The 16,212-nt window shown below is 38.7% G+C and overlaps 1 protein-coding gene across 2 annotated transcripts in view; it reads left to right on the top strand.

The window, feature by feature from the left end:
* Positions 1–2,819: 2,819 nt before the first annotated feature.
* The window catches only part of nkd1 (NKD inhibitor of WNT signaling pathway 1), a 31,650-nt gene continuing 18,257 nt past the window's right edge, over positions 2,820–16,212 (top strand). Inside the window, exons 1-3 of one of the 2 annotated variants that reach the window (XM_067440036.1) lie at positions 2,820–3,107; positions 3,228–3,260; positions 3,462–3,601. In XM_067440036.1, the coding sequence (XP_067296137.1) occupies positions 3,083–3,107; positions 3,228–3,260; positions 3,462–3,601 (198 nt within the window). In that variant the 5' untranslated portion in view covers positions 2,820–3,082. The remainder of the gene's footprint in view (positions 3,108–3,227; positions 3,261–3,461; positions 3,602–16,212) is intronic. The other variant, XM_067440045.1, reaches the window with a different exon arrangement.

Genomic DNA, 16,212 nt, shown 5'->3' on the forward strand with positions numbered 1-16,212 from the left:
TTCCTCTTTATGATGTGCCATGATTCTTCTACAGAGCCATGATGTTGTAAGTGCAGTATGTGGTCTGCCATTGTCATTTTGGAAAATGCAAAGTCTTCCCTGAAAAAGGCAACGATTGATGAGAGTATATGTTGTTCTAAAACTTGGATATACCTTTCAGCATTGATGGTGCCTTTCCAGATGTGTAAGCTCTGCCACACGCACTCATAAAAACCCATACCATCAGAGACGCAAGCTTCTGAACTGAGCGCTGATAACAACTTGGGTTGTCCTTGTCCTCTTTAGTCTAGATGACATGGCATCCCAGTTTTCCAAAAAGAACTTAACTTCAAATTTTGATTTGTTTGCTATAACCTCATATTGCTATACCTATCCAAACTTTTTTGGAATGGGTAGCTCTCATGAAATCCAAAATGAGACAATATTTGGCATGACATTTCAAAATGTCTCACTTTCAACATTTGATATGTTACCTACAGTATATTGCATTTTAAATAAAATATAAGTTTGTGAGATTTATAAATTATTGCATTCCTTTTTATTCATAATTTGTACAGTGTCCCAACTTTTTTGGAATAGGGTTTGTATTTTAATTAGGTTAATATAGACAGCTTAAAGATATAATGCACACCAAAATAAAAATTCTGTAATAATTTTCTCACCCTCGTGTTGTTCCAAACTGCAGAAAACAAAGGAAGATTTTTAGAAGAAAAAAAAAGTTTTCCATATAATGAAAGTTAATGGGGTCAAGTATTGTTTTAGATACCACAGACTTTCATTATATGGACAAAAACATTCTTCAAAATATCTTGAACAGAAGAAAGTCTTACAGGTTTGGAATGATATGACAATTTTTTTCTTTTTGGTTCAACTATCTTAACATGTTGGAATTCTGCAGTAAATAATATAGTGCACTAGACAGGGTGGCTTGTGTTAACCATCACGTGAGAAGCCCATCTTCTGACAATGTCTGCAGTCATTGCACAATGGGGTCATGGTGCTAATCTAGCGGGCATACACACTACACACATGCCAGCCTGCTGTCTCTCACCACCCTCCCCCAACACACACAACTGTCCCAGGCCCCCCTCTTCTGACACACAGCATGCTGGGTCTTTACAAAGCCCTATTCTGCAGCCGTCCCAGGACTCTGCACTGTACTGCAGGACTGTTGCCCTCTGCCCTCTCACACACCCAGCCCTCCTTTGTCCCAAAAGAAAAAAGCAACGGTCACATGTCCACTGAACACCCCGCAGCTGCTGGCCTTGTCCTCCTCTTGCTGTCTGTCTATCTGCTGAAATGTTTACAGGTGATTTAAAGGATTATAGAATATGAATTATGTTTATTATGTTTCTAAGACCATTTTGGAATGCAAAAGCAGGATCATCATGAGAAGAACCATAGGACGTGTGATGATTGGTTAATTTATTAGATCAGATATTTATTGAAAAAGACAAGAACTTTCTAAAGAAAACAGCTACATGGTGCTTTAATCGTTTCTTAGCAAAAAAGCGACTGATGAACCATTACAATGAATTAATGTCAGTACCTCCCTTCCCCCATATCATGTACACACACAACCTCCTCCTCACGAAGGCTTCAAAGGCGATGATGGGAAAAGCCATCTCTCCGCTGGCCGCTTCAAAGCACAGGAAGTGTGTCAAAGCGACTAGCCGGCTGGTTCCCAGCCTTTGCGTGTGTGTTAGTGTGTGAGCAAGAGAGAGAGAGAGAGAAAATATGTGTATGCAGGGTGTAATAACATGCTCATCTCTTTGCCTGTATATATATGTGTGTGTCTGGGTGGTTCAAAGCCAGACAGAATCGTCGGTATTGAGAGACAGGATGTAAAATCTGCTGTGGCGCTGATGCCCCACTCTGGCATATGCAAATGTTTGTTTGTATGTGGATGCGTTTTTTCCAAGACCACGGACATGCACAACTTGTCCTGGAAAAGGTTCTCTTTGTACAGTAGAGAGTGATCCACTGGAATGTCTTTCTTCAGACCCCTCAACCTCATTCAGCTTTCATTAGAAAGTCTTTAATGAGTTCAGTTGACTTGTCTGGGACCTTATTTATGTCACACTTTTGCTTATGGCCAGTTGTCTTTTGTGAAGTGAATAGAGACAGAATTGCAGGATATGTTTTCCCCCCAACATTACTGCATCAGTTTTAAACAATGAAATCAAACGAATCGGTTTAACAAAAGCATCATGAACTGCACAAACAAATACTGTGCATTTGTCATCTGTAGAACACTGCAGGGAGAAAGAATCACCATATATGCTGCTGATCTGTATGAGAGATAACATCTGTTCCCTTTTTCCCTCTCTTGGTGTCACTGGTGTAACCTGCATGTTCTAGTGTCAAGCTATGGCTCCTTACTGTGGAGAGAGAAAGTCCCAGGATTAGGGATTGGATGAACTAAAGTTGTAATAGTTGCTATAGATAGATAGATAGATAGATAGATAGATAGATAGATAGATAGATAGATAGATAGATAGATAGATAGATAGATAGATAGATAGATAGATAGATAGATAGATAGATAGATAGATAGATAGATAGATAGATAGATAGATAGATAGATAGATAGATAGATAGATAGATTTCAGCTTAACTGTGCACATTTGGTCCAATTTACAGTTCCTCCAGTCAATCGTTTTTTTACTGTATTTTCTTTTTTTGTTATTCAACATTTGTCCAAACCAGCGATTGGTGTCCGCTCGGCTGGACGTGTTTAGCTGACGTCCTTCCTGCTCATGGCGCCCACGGGGGGCTTTGCGCTGCTCTTTTTATATTTGGAGACTCCAAAAGAATCCCGCTCCTCTTTCATGTGCCGCCTCGGTCCAATCAGACGGAGGGAGAGGCGGCCTGCGCGAGGCGTCAATCACGCTCGCTGAGTGGCTGAAGCGCCTCTCGTCTCGTCCGCTGGAGCTGCAGATCACTCGACTCGATCCTCCGCCGTTGCTGGATGTGTACGCAACCCGCGCGCTGTTCTTTACGGACGCTCACGAATATCGCATTCTTTCTGGATTGTTTTTTTCATTTCTGATGTTTCTCAATTGCTCTCCGATGCAGAGAAATGGGTAAACTTCATTCCAAACATGGTAAGACATGGCACCTCTTTGGTGTTTTAGAGCAAGTCTTTGATTTTAAAGCACTTAGTTCTTTTAGATATAGTTCTTTCGAGTTATATACATTTATACGACGTCTTTTCCTTTTTAAAGCTGCTATTTGTAAAGCGAGGGAGAGTCCTGAAGGTGAGTAGGCTACTCTTATTCATTATACAAATAATAACGCTTATTTTTTATTGATTTTATTAACACCCAAAACAAAGCAGCACCGTTAAACATAAAAAACGTCAAAGAAAAGCATTAGAAACTAAATTTAAAAACTGTTTAACTGGTAGATACACAGTAGTTTTAAACATATGTATAAATTGTATTTCCTTACTATTTTAGGCGATAGTTTTGTAGTTAACGCATGTTTGGCGAGGAAAGGACTGGATGACTGGATGGTTAAGCAGAAGTATTACTGCTCGAGCTCTCGTGTAGAACAGCAGGACTGCCAGCAGAAAAATACCTGCGGACTGTCTCCACGGGTACGTGAACGGTTTTAATAACTTTATCACACGTGCATGTGAGGTGTGAAGATTTTGGAGTTTGAGAAAGTTGGACTAAGCCTTGCGCTTCGCCTTCATTGCATTCATAGACATATGAATCAACTGTTTGGGTGTTAGGTTATTATGGAAAAATGTTGCGCTCTTTGAAGTAGCCCAAGAAAATTGAGCTGTTTGCAGTTTAGAGTTTGTATTTAAACTGATCAAAACTTTGTTTTGTCGTGATAAATGTACGACAACATTTACAACTGACGCATGTACAACTCTTTTCATTTCTGTTCTTAATGATGGGTAGTTGACATGAAATGTCAAGCGGTGTTCTGTGATGTGACGTGCTGTAGGCTAATTTATCTAAAACTAGCTATGTCAAACGGAAAATTCCAAATAGTATTCTGTATAGCCTAATAAGCTACATGCAGTATGACCTCAGAGTGATTAAGAAACAATTGGAATATTTATAATTTTAAATATTGTTTACGGCACGATTTAAAATAATTGTAGTGAAAAGGAAGTGGTTTAAAATTGGTTAAAAACTTTTTAAACAGGGAATGTTTACCCGTTAATAGGCTAACTAACACAGGCTACTTTTCTTTGCGCATGCAAATTTTGAATGGCGAGAAGTTATAAGTTATTGGACATATTATATGACAGTTCCCCGAATCGGTTGTAGGTGGCAAAAGTGTGTGTAGCGATGTATTCCCGTAGCATTGTGATCGTTGCATTATTCTAGAGGCCACACGCGCTTCTAGACCACACGCGCTTTGAAAACGATCGTGCCATTGTTTGTGACGTCATCAAGAACAATAGTTTACTCTCTGGAAACACTCTGTAGTTTGAGCCCAGCTATAAAAGCCAGCGGCGTTATTATCAACAGTGATTAAAGAAGAAACACTCTCTGAATACACGTTTCCCTTTAATGATGTCTGTTAAAACGCTCTCCACGGTTCCAACTGATGCCTTTGAAGCCAGAGGAGGAGATTTTGTGTTGTTATTCATTTGCATGATAGAAAGAGGAAAAGTCAAGTTTCCAGACAGGTTCAGATTGTCATTATGAGAGGAAATATCATTGGGTAAATAAATACATATGTTTGGTAGCTTAGCTAGCATATCTTAAAGGCGGCACATAGCCTATTTGAAAATAGCATAGGATATTAACAATTTTTTTATTAAAAGCAAAAATTCTGCAAAGCAAAAATTCCAAAAAAATTATGTTTAAATATTAAATTTGCTCAACAAGGAAAATGTTATAGCAGTCTTGTTTAGACAAAAGGCGCGTCAACTTTTTCACTGGCGGCTCACATGGGTAAATGGTTTATTTGAACGTGGTGGGAAGAACTGTGTGAGGGCTAGGAACAGATGCAAGTTCTCTCTGTAGGTAATAGATCACGGCGGGTTGAAAGCATTGCAGGCTGACAGGCTGGTGACAGCGCTGTATTGTGAAGTAGAGAGAGGGGTGGAGGGAGGGCCAGTCTGTCTCAGATTTGGCATCCTAGTAAACACATAAGAGCACTGTCGTTTAGGAGAGGAGAAATCCTCTGGAAATACCTCAGAGTAAGCCTCTTTTGGTCAAGGACTGTTGCGGAGTCTCAAAAGACTTTTCTGAGGGTTGGAGAGATAGCGATAGACGCTGAGAGAGAGAGAGAGAGAGAGAGAGAGAGAGAGAGAGAGAGAGAGAGAGAGAGAGAGAGAGAGAGAGAGAGAGAGAGAGAGAGAGAGAGAGAGAGAGAGAGAGAGAGAGGAAATCCAGAAGGCTGCTATTAAACAGCCATCTCAGACAGCAGGAGAGAGGGCCGCCACAACTTCTTAAAACCCAATCCTCATATGTGGACATCCAAACACAACACAAACTTTCAGAATCAGGAATGTTGCTGTAGGAGTGCTGTATTTGATTTATTTTTTGAATCACTAAGAAAGGCAATAAACCATGCAAACAAAGACTGCAGCAAAACTGTGAAGTGTGGATTTTAGATCTTGTGAACTGAAGGGGGGGAAAAAACAAGTTGAAGGTGCACTGAACGCATGGCTCTTGCTTTGCTCAAAGTTCACACTGTTTAATGTTTATTACTGTGAGAAGGAGGTTTTATTAGCTGGAGAGATCATAATGCACTGAACAACAGTTACAAAGTCTGAAATGACTCCATTGATTTACCTGTTGTTTATTTAGGTATTCAGACTTCACCGCACTTAACTTTATAATGCCAAACATTCGTTCAGTTTTCTATTTTAATATTTGCCTTCATTACATCAATATGATAGTCAGCAAATGAACCAGGGATTAGCCAATGTAACCTGATTGTTTTTCTTCTGATGTACTTATGACGAGTTAAGTAACAATAGCAGTACTGAGGACTGTGTTTTTTCCCAGTTGGTGTGAAGTGATTTGGCCAGGCTGGAAAAGAATCCCTTTTGAAAACATTCAATCATTTGTATAACATAAGCTTATATGTTTTTAGTACTCATTCGCTTACATAATATAAAGCCTTCTGCATAATTAAGGGCGTGGCCACTTTGAGTGACAGGTGGATAGCCATTTATCTGATGTCTGTTAGTCATTGCATCCCCTAAGCTCCGCCCACATCCCGCCTCTTTACCCATTTTCTGTTATCCGTGTGTGACGCGCGATGATGCACTGCCAAAATGGCAATGGCCAGCTCGTATCTACACTCAGAAAAAAAAGGTACAGTGCTGTCACTGGGGCGGTACCCTAAGGTACAAAAGTGAAAAGGTACATCTTTGTACCTACTCACTCCTACATATTTTTACCTTAAAAGGTACATATCAGTACTTTGATAGTGCAAATTAGTACCTTAAAGGTACATTTAGGGGTGAGTAGGTACAAATATGTACCTTTTCACTTTTGTACCTTAGGGTACCGCCCCAGTGACAGCACTGTACTTTTTTTTCTGAGAGTGTACGGCCCTGTCCCAAATGACACCCTAAATCCTCACGGTCTTCCTCTGAGTCCGCACTTTCACAACGTTATGCCGCTTTGACTGCCGGGAAGAAGTCTGCTGCGTAACCCGCACCAGTGCTGACTCGGCAGAAGCGTGCATCAAGGGCGAATAGCGACCTCAAACGGGGTGCTCTCGAGCACCCTTCTGAGACCTAAAATGACAAATGGGACACACTGCGGTCTCTTAGACTTAACGGACATGCACACGCAGCGGCCATTTTATGTCCACAAGACCGAAAGTGCACATGAAGTGTGCCATATTGGACAGGCCCTACGCTTCAAAACTGCTCTTCAGAATCCTATGGGGGACGTCAGGGGACACTTCGTCTATATTTTTTCACAGTCTATGGATTGAACATAACAAAGAATCTCCAGGACCGTTTAATATTTTATGGAGTGATAAAATTTAAGGCTGTTCAGGATTTGCATCCCTTTGTTTGTTCTCCCTCTTTAGATTGCAACAATTTGAGAATGGTTCAACCATTATTTCTATTATTCCAGTGAGAAATGTTGATTGGACCAGCATATGGAGTTTTTACTGAAACCCCCCTACTTTATTTGTCTGTTTTCTTAATGTTTCTTGAGTTTTAATGAAGTAACCACCTTTTTCCAAAGAGAATATAAAATGAGGTTGTCAAAAGTAATTATTACAAGTTAAACAATCTACTTATATAAGATTTCTCTTTCATACTGAGAAAAGCACCATGGAGTGCTTGGAGAAGAATTACCTCACTCTCTGAGCATGAAGAAAGCATAAACCTTACTCATAAACGCAGACTGATACTGGGACTAATAGAGGCTACCTGGAGAGTTAGTTATTTATAGGAGCTGTATGGACAGTTGTGTGTGTCTGTGTTGTTAATGTGGTTCAGATGGTATGGTCGGTGGGGAGTCTGAGTCAAGAATCTGTTTGATGAACGTGTTTGTGTTGTGCTGAGTTAACTAGCCTTCACACACAAGACTTTCTTATGTAGAACTGCTTATTACATTTTCCACTGCTTTACATTGGTCCTGTGTTATTTGTAAATTACACTATAAGGTCTTGTTCAAAAAGAGGTGGCCTATAGCTGTTGGCAGGTTGAGCACTGCTTCTCATGTGGGCAATGTAAATTTATAGCTCCATCATCTCCTGTCCTCTTAATGTTGCTTTTCAGACATACTGTTACACTTTTTGTATTCTGGTCTAAAGTGCAGTGATGCTCGTGTTCCCTTATAACCGATCTGTCATGTGGTGCAGCTTTTATCACTGTGTGGCTTACAGTCGTGTTTACTGGTCATTCTATGTGTGTTAGTCCCATTACCATGCTTTAGTAAAGCTCAGCTTCTATAGTCATCATTTAAACAGAGGTCAAACCTTCTAAAACAATGTCCACTCCACACTGCTTTCATGTAACACTGGGTTGCAGCTTTCAGTTAGCAACACAGCGCTAAAACCGGTCCGAATCACACTATCAAAGAAGAAACTCAACATCATAGCTCTAAAATCAGTCAGAATCAAAGTGCCAAGACCAGACGATGTTACTGCTTTGAAATGTGGCTTTTGAAAACCACTCTGAAACCAGTTGGCACAGCAGTTCTAAACTAGGGCAAACCAGACAACATCACAGCTTTAAACATAATCTCCGCCACAGTCAAAAGCGGCCAATAGGTCAACTATAAACCAGGCTTGATCATGACTTTGAAAGCATTCACTCTGTGTGTAGTATCGCTCAGGGACCAAACACTTTGAAGCCTAGATCAAACACAGAACTGTAATTCTAAAAATATTTTTTTTTAGGAATTTCAGAACTTTTTGGGGAAAATGTTGGATTCCAAAGCTTGCTATTTAAACCCTTGCTGACAACACAAACACTTTTCTCTTCTTGCTGTCTTTACTTCAAAATTGACTTTATTCTAACACAAAGAATGACAGTATATGCACTATATCCTTTGTCTCTTTTATTCCCTTCCCAATATCCAAAGTATTTCTCTCACTTTAAGCTTCAAGTGTGGTTGTCACACACTTACCCTTAGACTCCTTTTTTTTCTGTTCTAGACGTCAGCTTTACCATGCTCTCCAGGGCTGGTTAAGAAAGGATGACAGAAAGAGATTGAAAGACAGAGGGTGGGGGCGGAAGGGAAAGGCTATGTTTTTTTTTTTCTATAAAAGAAAAAGAAAAGGGAAGATGGTGCCTCTGGGGAGTGAGACAGCACCTGGCTCCAGTGTAGGGCTGTTGAGGGCCTCCAATGAGAAAGGAAAAGAGGATAAGAGACGAGAAGGGAGGAGGGGAACAGAGTTCTTCCAGGTCTAAAAGAGTGAAGGGACCTGCTGGTGGCTGCTCTCTGTCATCTACTCTGTCAAGTGTTTGCCATTGTTTAATGGTAACATGCTACAGACTGAGCTCATTCCATTTAAATCCTGCAACATATCTGTCAGTTCAGAACATTTGACACATTTCATTTCCATACTTGTGTGTGTTTGTGTACCTGCTAAACCCTACATTATGAAGACCAAATGTACCCACAAAGGTAGTAATGCCAGTCATTTTTGACCGTGTGTGGATATATATTTTTGGTCCTCATGAGGAAAACAGCTTTTTTCAGTTGTTCAAAATGTTTAAATGCAGAAAGTTTCCTGTGATGGTGTGCCCATTTTTTTCAGGATTTTTGATGAATAGAAGGTTCCAAAAAACATAATTTATTTGAAATACGATTTTGATTTGATTTTAGTAACACTGTAAATGTTTTTACTGCTCCATTTGAACAATTTCCTAAATACAATTAATCTTACTGGCCCCAACCTTCACATGCTGGGCAAAGCGGACCTACAATCACATAGTTAGTAAGACATTTCATAAGAAACATACGGCCACAATTTTAGTTAAGCTAATGTGCAGACATGACTTTTTCAAAGGACAGATTATTTTTTTTACTGAAATTAAACTGTATTTAAATGCTTTGACGGTCATTTATTCATCCATTGATGTTTATGAATGAGTCTGGATCCAGGAATAGTAGCCTGTGCACTGGATCTATGTTAAGTTAGCCTGTAATGAGATGTGGAACTTGAAAGGCAGCTTTGAGGTGACTGGACTTTCCTCTCGAGTTACTCTTGGTTAGCAGACATGCAAAGCTGGCTTGTAAGTACACACAGAAAGCATTGCAGTCATCTCTGTTGTAGGTGATTTAAAAGGTTTACCCAGTGTTTTGTATGTGTTTTTCCATTTAACTATGACTAATTTGTGTGTGTAAGTATGTGTGTAAAAATAGTGTTCAGGTATGTGTGTCATGGGGGTGTGCTGGGGGCTAGGATGGCGCCTGGCTAGGTGCATCAGAGAGAAATAAAGTGTATGTGTGTGTTGTGCATTAAAGCACGTCTGTCCGGATGTGCTCTAGAGATCAAAGTGCATGGTGGGAATGTGTGGACTGAGTTGCCAGGATTAACAGCTGAGAATTGGGCTGTGTTTTCCAAATTTCCTTTAACACACACACACACACACACACACACACACACACACACACACACACACACACACACACACACACACACACACACACACACACACACACACACACACACACACACACACACACACACACACACACACACACACACACACACAGGACAGTGTTATTCCAACCTCCTCAACACCCCTATTTATTCAGCTGCTCTGACACATTTATGTTTCTTCCGCACTTCAAAGGGTATGATTGAGATACTTGATTTGCTACTCGTAAATAAACTTTTACTAGTATGTATATAACACTAACAAACATACATTTTTAAAATCCTCAAATTGTATCCAATTTTCAAAAGAATATTACAGTTTTTTTCAGTCGCTAACAAGCACTTACCCATACTTCAGATACTTTTTCTAAACTCTTAACACAGACTTACACCTACAAAACACAATTGGCCAAATGGATAATTTTATTCTCAAAAACACATTTTGTTAAATATACACTAACTCTTCATTTCAAAATAGAACACATCTTTCTCTGCACACACTAACTTTACCAAAACACTGGAAATCGGACTCAAAATGGAATTATTCTGTCAAAGAATAACACTTCTTTTCACTTCACAAGGTACATGCAGTCAATTAAAGTATACCAGGTTTCAAAATTCTGGCTATTGTTAACATTACAAAGACTGCCTAGACTTTTATGTTTCAATTTTACAGGTATTTGCATGCAAAACATGCAATCCTCCGTTTTGCACTAAATATCTTGGTTGGGAACTGTATGTCCACATGTAAAGTATGTTCACATTCAAAAGCATTCTAGTAAAAAACAAATCAGTTTTTTTTTTCTTTACTATTTACTACAGGAGGTAAAGTAGATACAGGGTATGATAGAACAGAAAAAAGTTTTACAGTATTGCTTACAGTGAACAAAATATCCATCAAACACACAAGAACATTTTGAACAAAGAAAAAACAACAGCAAAAAAATAAGCTACAAAAATAAGCACAAAATTACTGTATCTAATCTCTGCGATCTTCAGGGTTAGGCCACGTTTTCATCAACATCACATCTGATATTAACCAAGCCGATGCACCTGGGATAAGACCACTTGGTATGCCGGATCCGCCCTTGGCGATTACGAACTGTGATGTCCCTGCAGCCAGCATCCATGGCTTCAAGGAGGGACATCTGGTCATGTGGCTGATGGTCATAAACCTTCCATCTCCATGCACAAAATAACTCCTCTATGGGGTTGAGGAAAGGTGAATAGGGCTCCCTGACTCTCTCACTGTTCCTCTCAAAGGGAACAGTGTAGAGCTGCTTCATCCGCACTCTGTGTTTGGACAATGCCCGCGTAATGGTTGTGAGGCTAATGCTATCGATATTGTCAAAAATATCATGGTCCTCCACAATTCTAGTTTGAATATCTTGCGGTTTTATTGCATTATTTTCAAGAACCATGTCTACAATGGCAAGCTCTTGATCATTACTGAGGAGCTTTCCTCTTCTCCCAGAGGGTGGAAGACGTTGTATTCTTTAGAGGGACAAAACATTCTACATATGCATTGCTGTATGACCTTATTGACATATTGACATGTCAAGTGAGAATAGAATTATTATCAGCTGAGATATATTATTTTTGAACTGATAGCATTGCTGAAGCAAGGGTTTTTATACTGTATCTAAGGTTTGGAATATTGTTTTTTCTATTGTGGGATGTTGTGTGTTAGCATTCGCAAATACAACAAAAACAATCCATAATTTTGTTGGGAGGTATAACTTGTCTGTTAAGAAAATGTAAGCATTGTGGAAATGTGTTCACTAACTGCATATTGTGTGAAAATGACACGAAATGTGTGAAAGGTATGGCCACAAAAGACTGATGCTGTGCTAATTGTGTTTAGAGTTTTGAAAATGTGACAAGTGATTGGACAAACGCTTGTTAGCGACTGAAAAAAACTGTAATTAGCACAACAATTTTCAACATAGCTGATAATAAGTCAATAAATTATTGAGCCCCAAATCAGCATATTTTACAGGATCATGTGAGTAATGATGCTGAGCTTTGCCATCAATGTTAAAATTTATTGAAATAAGAAACAAATGTAATTATTGTAGGCTAATTATATTTCACAATAAAAATGTTTTTAATATTACTTTTATTATTCAAAATAATGCAGACCTGGTGATCATAAGAGACTTATTTCAAAATCATTAAAATCCATTTTTTTTGGGATAGATTTTGGTTTGTTTTGTATTTGTTAGCGCATGACTTGTAAGATACAGAAAAAAAGCAGGAAAACGGTTTATTTGATTTTTTATTTGATTTTTTCCACTATGTTTATCTGTGTTTTATCTTATCACATGTTTATCATCTATCTGTGTTTAGAGTACTTATGAAATAGTAATATTGAAGGATTTGATAAATCTCTGACTTGCTGTTTTCACAAATCTCCAGCTCTCTGATATCTGGTGTTTAAAGTCCTTCAGAGAGGAACAGGCTGGAGTTTCAAACACAATGTTTGAAAAGTCTTTCTCTGTATTTTTGGGGCAGTTTAGTTATTCCTTTTCTCTGCCTTTAAAGAGAAAAGGAAGAGGGGAAATGGGGAGAGGGTAAAGGAGGGATCACCTAAGGGGAAGAGAGAGTAGAACAAATGGGGAACGCTGCTTCATTTTCTGTGCTTCAAAGCTCTCTCTCTCTCTCTCTCTCTCTCTCTCTCTCTCTCTCTCTCTCTCTCTCTCTCTCTCTCTCTCTCTCTCTCTCTCTCTCTCTCTCTCTCTCTCTCTCTCTCTCTCTCTCTCTCTCTCTCTCTCTCTCTCTCTCTCTCTCTCTCTCTCTCTCTCTCTCTCTCTCTCTCTCTCTCTCTCCCTCCCTTCCTCCCTCCTGCAGCTATCATGCTTTAAAGGTGTCTCCGGTAAATGAGAGCGTAGCCTCACCAGTACAATATGTTTGCATCATTTTATCTCAGTAAGTGTTCTGTTGTTGCCTCCAAAGTGATAAGATGGATGCTTTTATCTCTCACTAACTATTCTGCCAACAACCTCTTTCTGTTGAATCTTTCAGTGGTACTGACTTTGTACTTTCATATGTGTTGTGGATGTTGTGTTAGTTGTATAATGTGTTGAAAAGTGTGTAAAACTGTGTAAAAGTGTCCTCCAAGCTCATGCATTTGTATTTGTCAATATTATCTATATTCTTCATTAAGAGAGAGGAACTGGCCATGTCCTGCCCAACCTTTTTTTAATAGGAAATACTGCACTTGTTAAGCCATTTCATGGTCTTTGATGCTCAAAATACATGATCAAACAGACTTGATAACACAATTAAGCTTACATCTAGTTTAATAAATCTTCATTTGTTAAGCTCTCTCTAACTGCATTAGTAGATATTATATTCATATCTCTTTGTAGACATAAAGTGTGTATAGGAGTAAGAAAGGCTAGAGCGAGAGGGAGAGAGAGAGAGTGTGTGTGTGTGTGTGTGTGTGTGTGTGTGTGTGTGTGTGTGTGTGTGTGTGTGTGTGTGTGTGTGTGTGTGTTTCTGTGGACAAAATGTGGTGACATCAGCGTGGAGCGCTTTGATGTGGATGAGGTAATGTGTGAGGAAATGTTTGCAATGTTAATCTCATCTGAGAAATTACTAAGGAGCCTCTACAGACACTGACACAAGCAGCTGCCCACACACATACATTAATGATTTCTTTGTGTCCACCTTGCAAAGACAATATAAAAAAAAAACATGGACTGTACAGATGCATATGTAACGTTACAGTCTAATCAAGGATACGTTTCAAGTTATAAATATTAAAAATATATATTTTACCCTTTTAAATGAGAGTTTTGAGAATATCTAAATCCCCCCCCCCTCCCACACACACACACACACACACACACACACACACACACATACACACACAAATAAGTCTACAAAATATATTATTTGATATGCTGATGACAGAGATGCTATTTTAATTACTAGGAATGTTAAATATGTTCCCAAAGGTCATTTGGCTGTGATGGCAAGTTTATTTTTGGGCTTACAGTATGTACTAATGTAGCTCTCAAAAAAAACATTTCTTTACCAGTGTTTTGGTTAAAATAGTCTCTGTTTTTCTCAGATCACTCGTTCTTTCTTTCTTTCTTTCTTTCTTTCTTTCTTTCTTTCTTTCTTTCTTTCTTTCTTTCTTTCTTTCTTTCTTTCTTTCTTTCTTTCTTTCTTTCTTTCTTTCTTTCTTTCTTTCTTTCTTTTCCTAACCATCTGAACAGAGGCATGGATTTACACACACAACCAGTCTCTACATTTCTGTTTCTCAGCTTACCTTGATTTAGAAACCTGTGATTCAGTAAATTAGCAGTATGTGTTTGGATTCTGTGCCTAGAGTCCCTACTAAATTGTACGCAATTTCATGACCGCATCTGTCAGTAGGTGAGCCTTTACAAACCCTCAGACTCAGCTTTCTGCTTCACTGGTGCCAGTAGGGCTGCACTGCATGATATATCATTTTAGCATTGATATTGTAATGTGCGCATATGCGATGTCAAGTATCGGGATTGTAGTTGAATGTATAGACCAAGCATCACAGGTTCAAATGCACGAGATTCTTAAATTAATTGCAAAGTTTAACCATCATAGAGTGAAAGTTTATCTTTTGCATGTGTTTTAGGCCAGCCTGCGAACATTGTATTCTGCGCTCTTTTTCATCTATATCTTATTGCATCTATATCTGATCACACACGCTTGTGGCTTCCGTGAACTTAAACAATCGAGAAAGAAAACAAATGCATATCATTATATTGGATCTGTGCATTCAGTCTTAAAGTGACAGCAACCTAACATTCCTGCTGCCGTCTGTTTCATTAACGTTAATCAAACAACAAAATATAAAGAGAAAACCACTTTTTTTAGCTGTAACAAAGATTGCTTATATCTAATGTATACAGTTAAGACTATGCAGTGTTATTTTGCATTTGATGAATTAGTTATATTTGCATTCAATTAAACTTACCTGACAAACATAAAGCACTTTTTATTTTATTTATAGCTTATCTTTGTGGTATTGTATTTATCTATGCTTGAAAATCACCACAATCATTCTAGAATTATTAATTATTTCCAAATATATTCAGCTATTCACGAATCTGGTGACATTTATTTTCACATTGCAATATATATTGCAGAAAAACTTAATATTGCAATGTCAATATTGCACAGCCCTACTGCTGACTTAATAGCCTAATTGACTTTCTTATTGATGTGGTGGGATATCATGGTATTGGCACTGAACAATACTTCTTCTCATTGTTTGCAACCTGACAAACACAAGTCTGTCACAAATGCTATTTAACCAAGTGCTTTCCTGGCATTCGCTTAACCTTAAATGAATAGTGAAATATGAAGAGTCAACAGTCTGTTATAGAATGTAAATCTTTTTTTCTCTCTCAAGCTGACAAGCGCTCCCGGCGCACATGAACACATACTTTCTACGGCAAGCCCCGAAGGGACAAATAAGCTACATATTACACGCGTAAACAGTGTGAAGTCCCTACATGATTTGAATCCTGATATAATTGTCACCATTTGCACGATGGTTCTATCTTCACTTTGATTAGCTGCCAGAATGGGGCGTTGCAATACATGACACTGAATCAAAGAGGAGTGTCAGAGGGAGTAGTTTCATTTATTACCTCTTTTACAGTCTTAAAGGTGGGGTAAGTGCTTACTGGTAAATATTGTTGTTATTTCAAATCACCAAAACAAACACACCCCAACCCCCAAAAAGGGTCTTGGTCCTATTTTGATAACTCTGGCCCACACATACGTAACAACGAATATGGCAGAATCTGCGTGTTACTAATCCAGGTCGAATATTCAATGTAAAAGTGAATCTCCATCACAAAAACACAAACCCTTCTCATGAACAACTCGATAGAACACGAGCCGACAGTCCAACTAATGAACATATTACAATTGTGACCAGAGTTATAGCGATCACAAAAAGACAAACAGTTCTCATGCAACTCGAAAGTACACAAGCACGATAGTCCAGCTAACGACATTTTACAATTATGACCGGAGAAGGGGTATATAGATAATGAAAAGAGGAAACAAACATATATTAAAATTATAGTATCTTACTTGTGGGACACATTTTGTGAGTTGACACTTGAAACAGACAGTGAGGAGGATTAGATG

This window comes from Pseudorasbora parva, chromosome 1, assembly GCF_024679245.1.
Source record: "Pseudorasbora parva isolate DD20220531a chromosome 1, ASM2467924v1, whole genome shotgun sequence".
In the NCBI taxonomy this organism is placed as follows: Eukaryota; Metazoa; Chordata; class Actinopteri; order Cypriniformes; family Gobionidae; genus Pseudorasbora; species Pseudorasbora parva.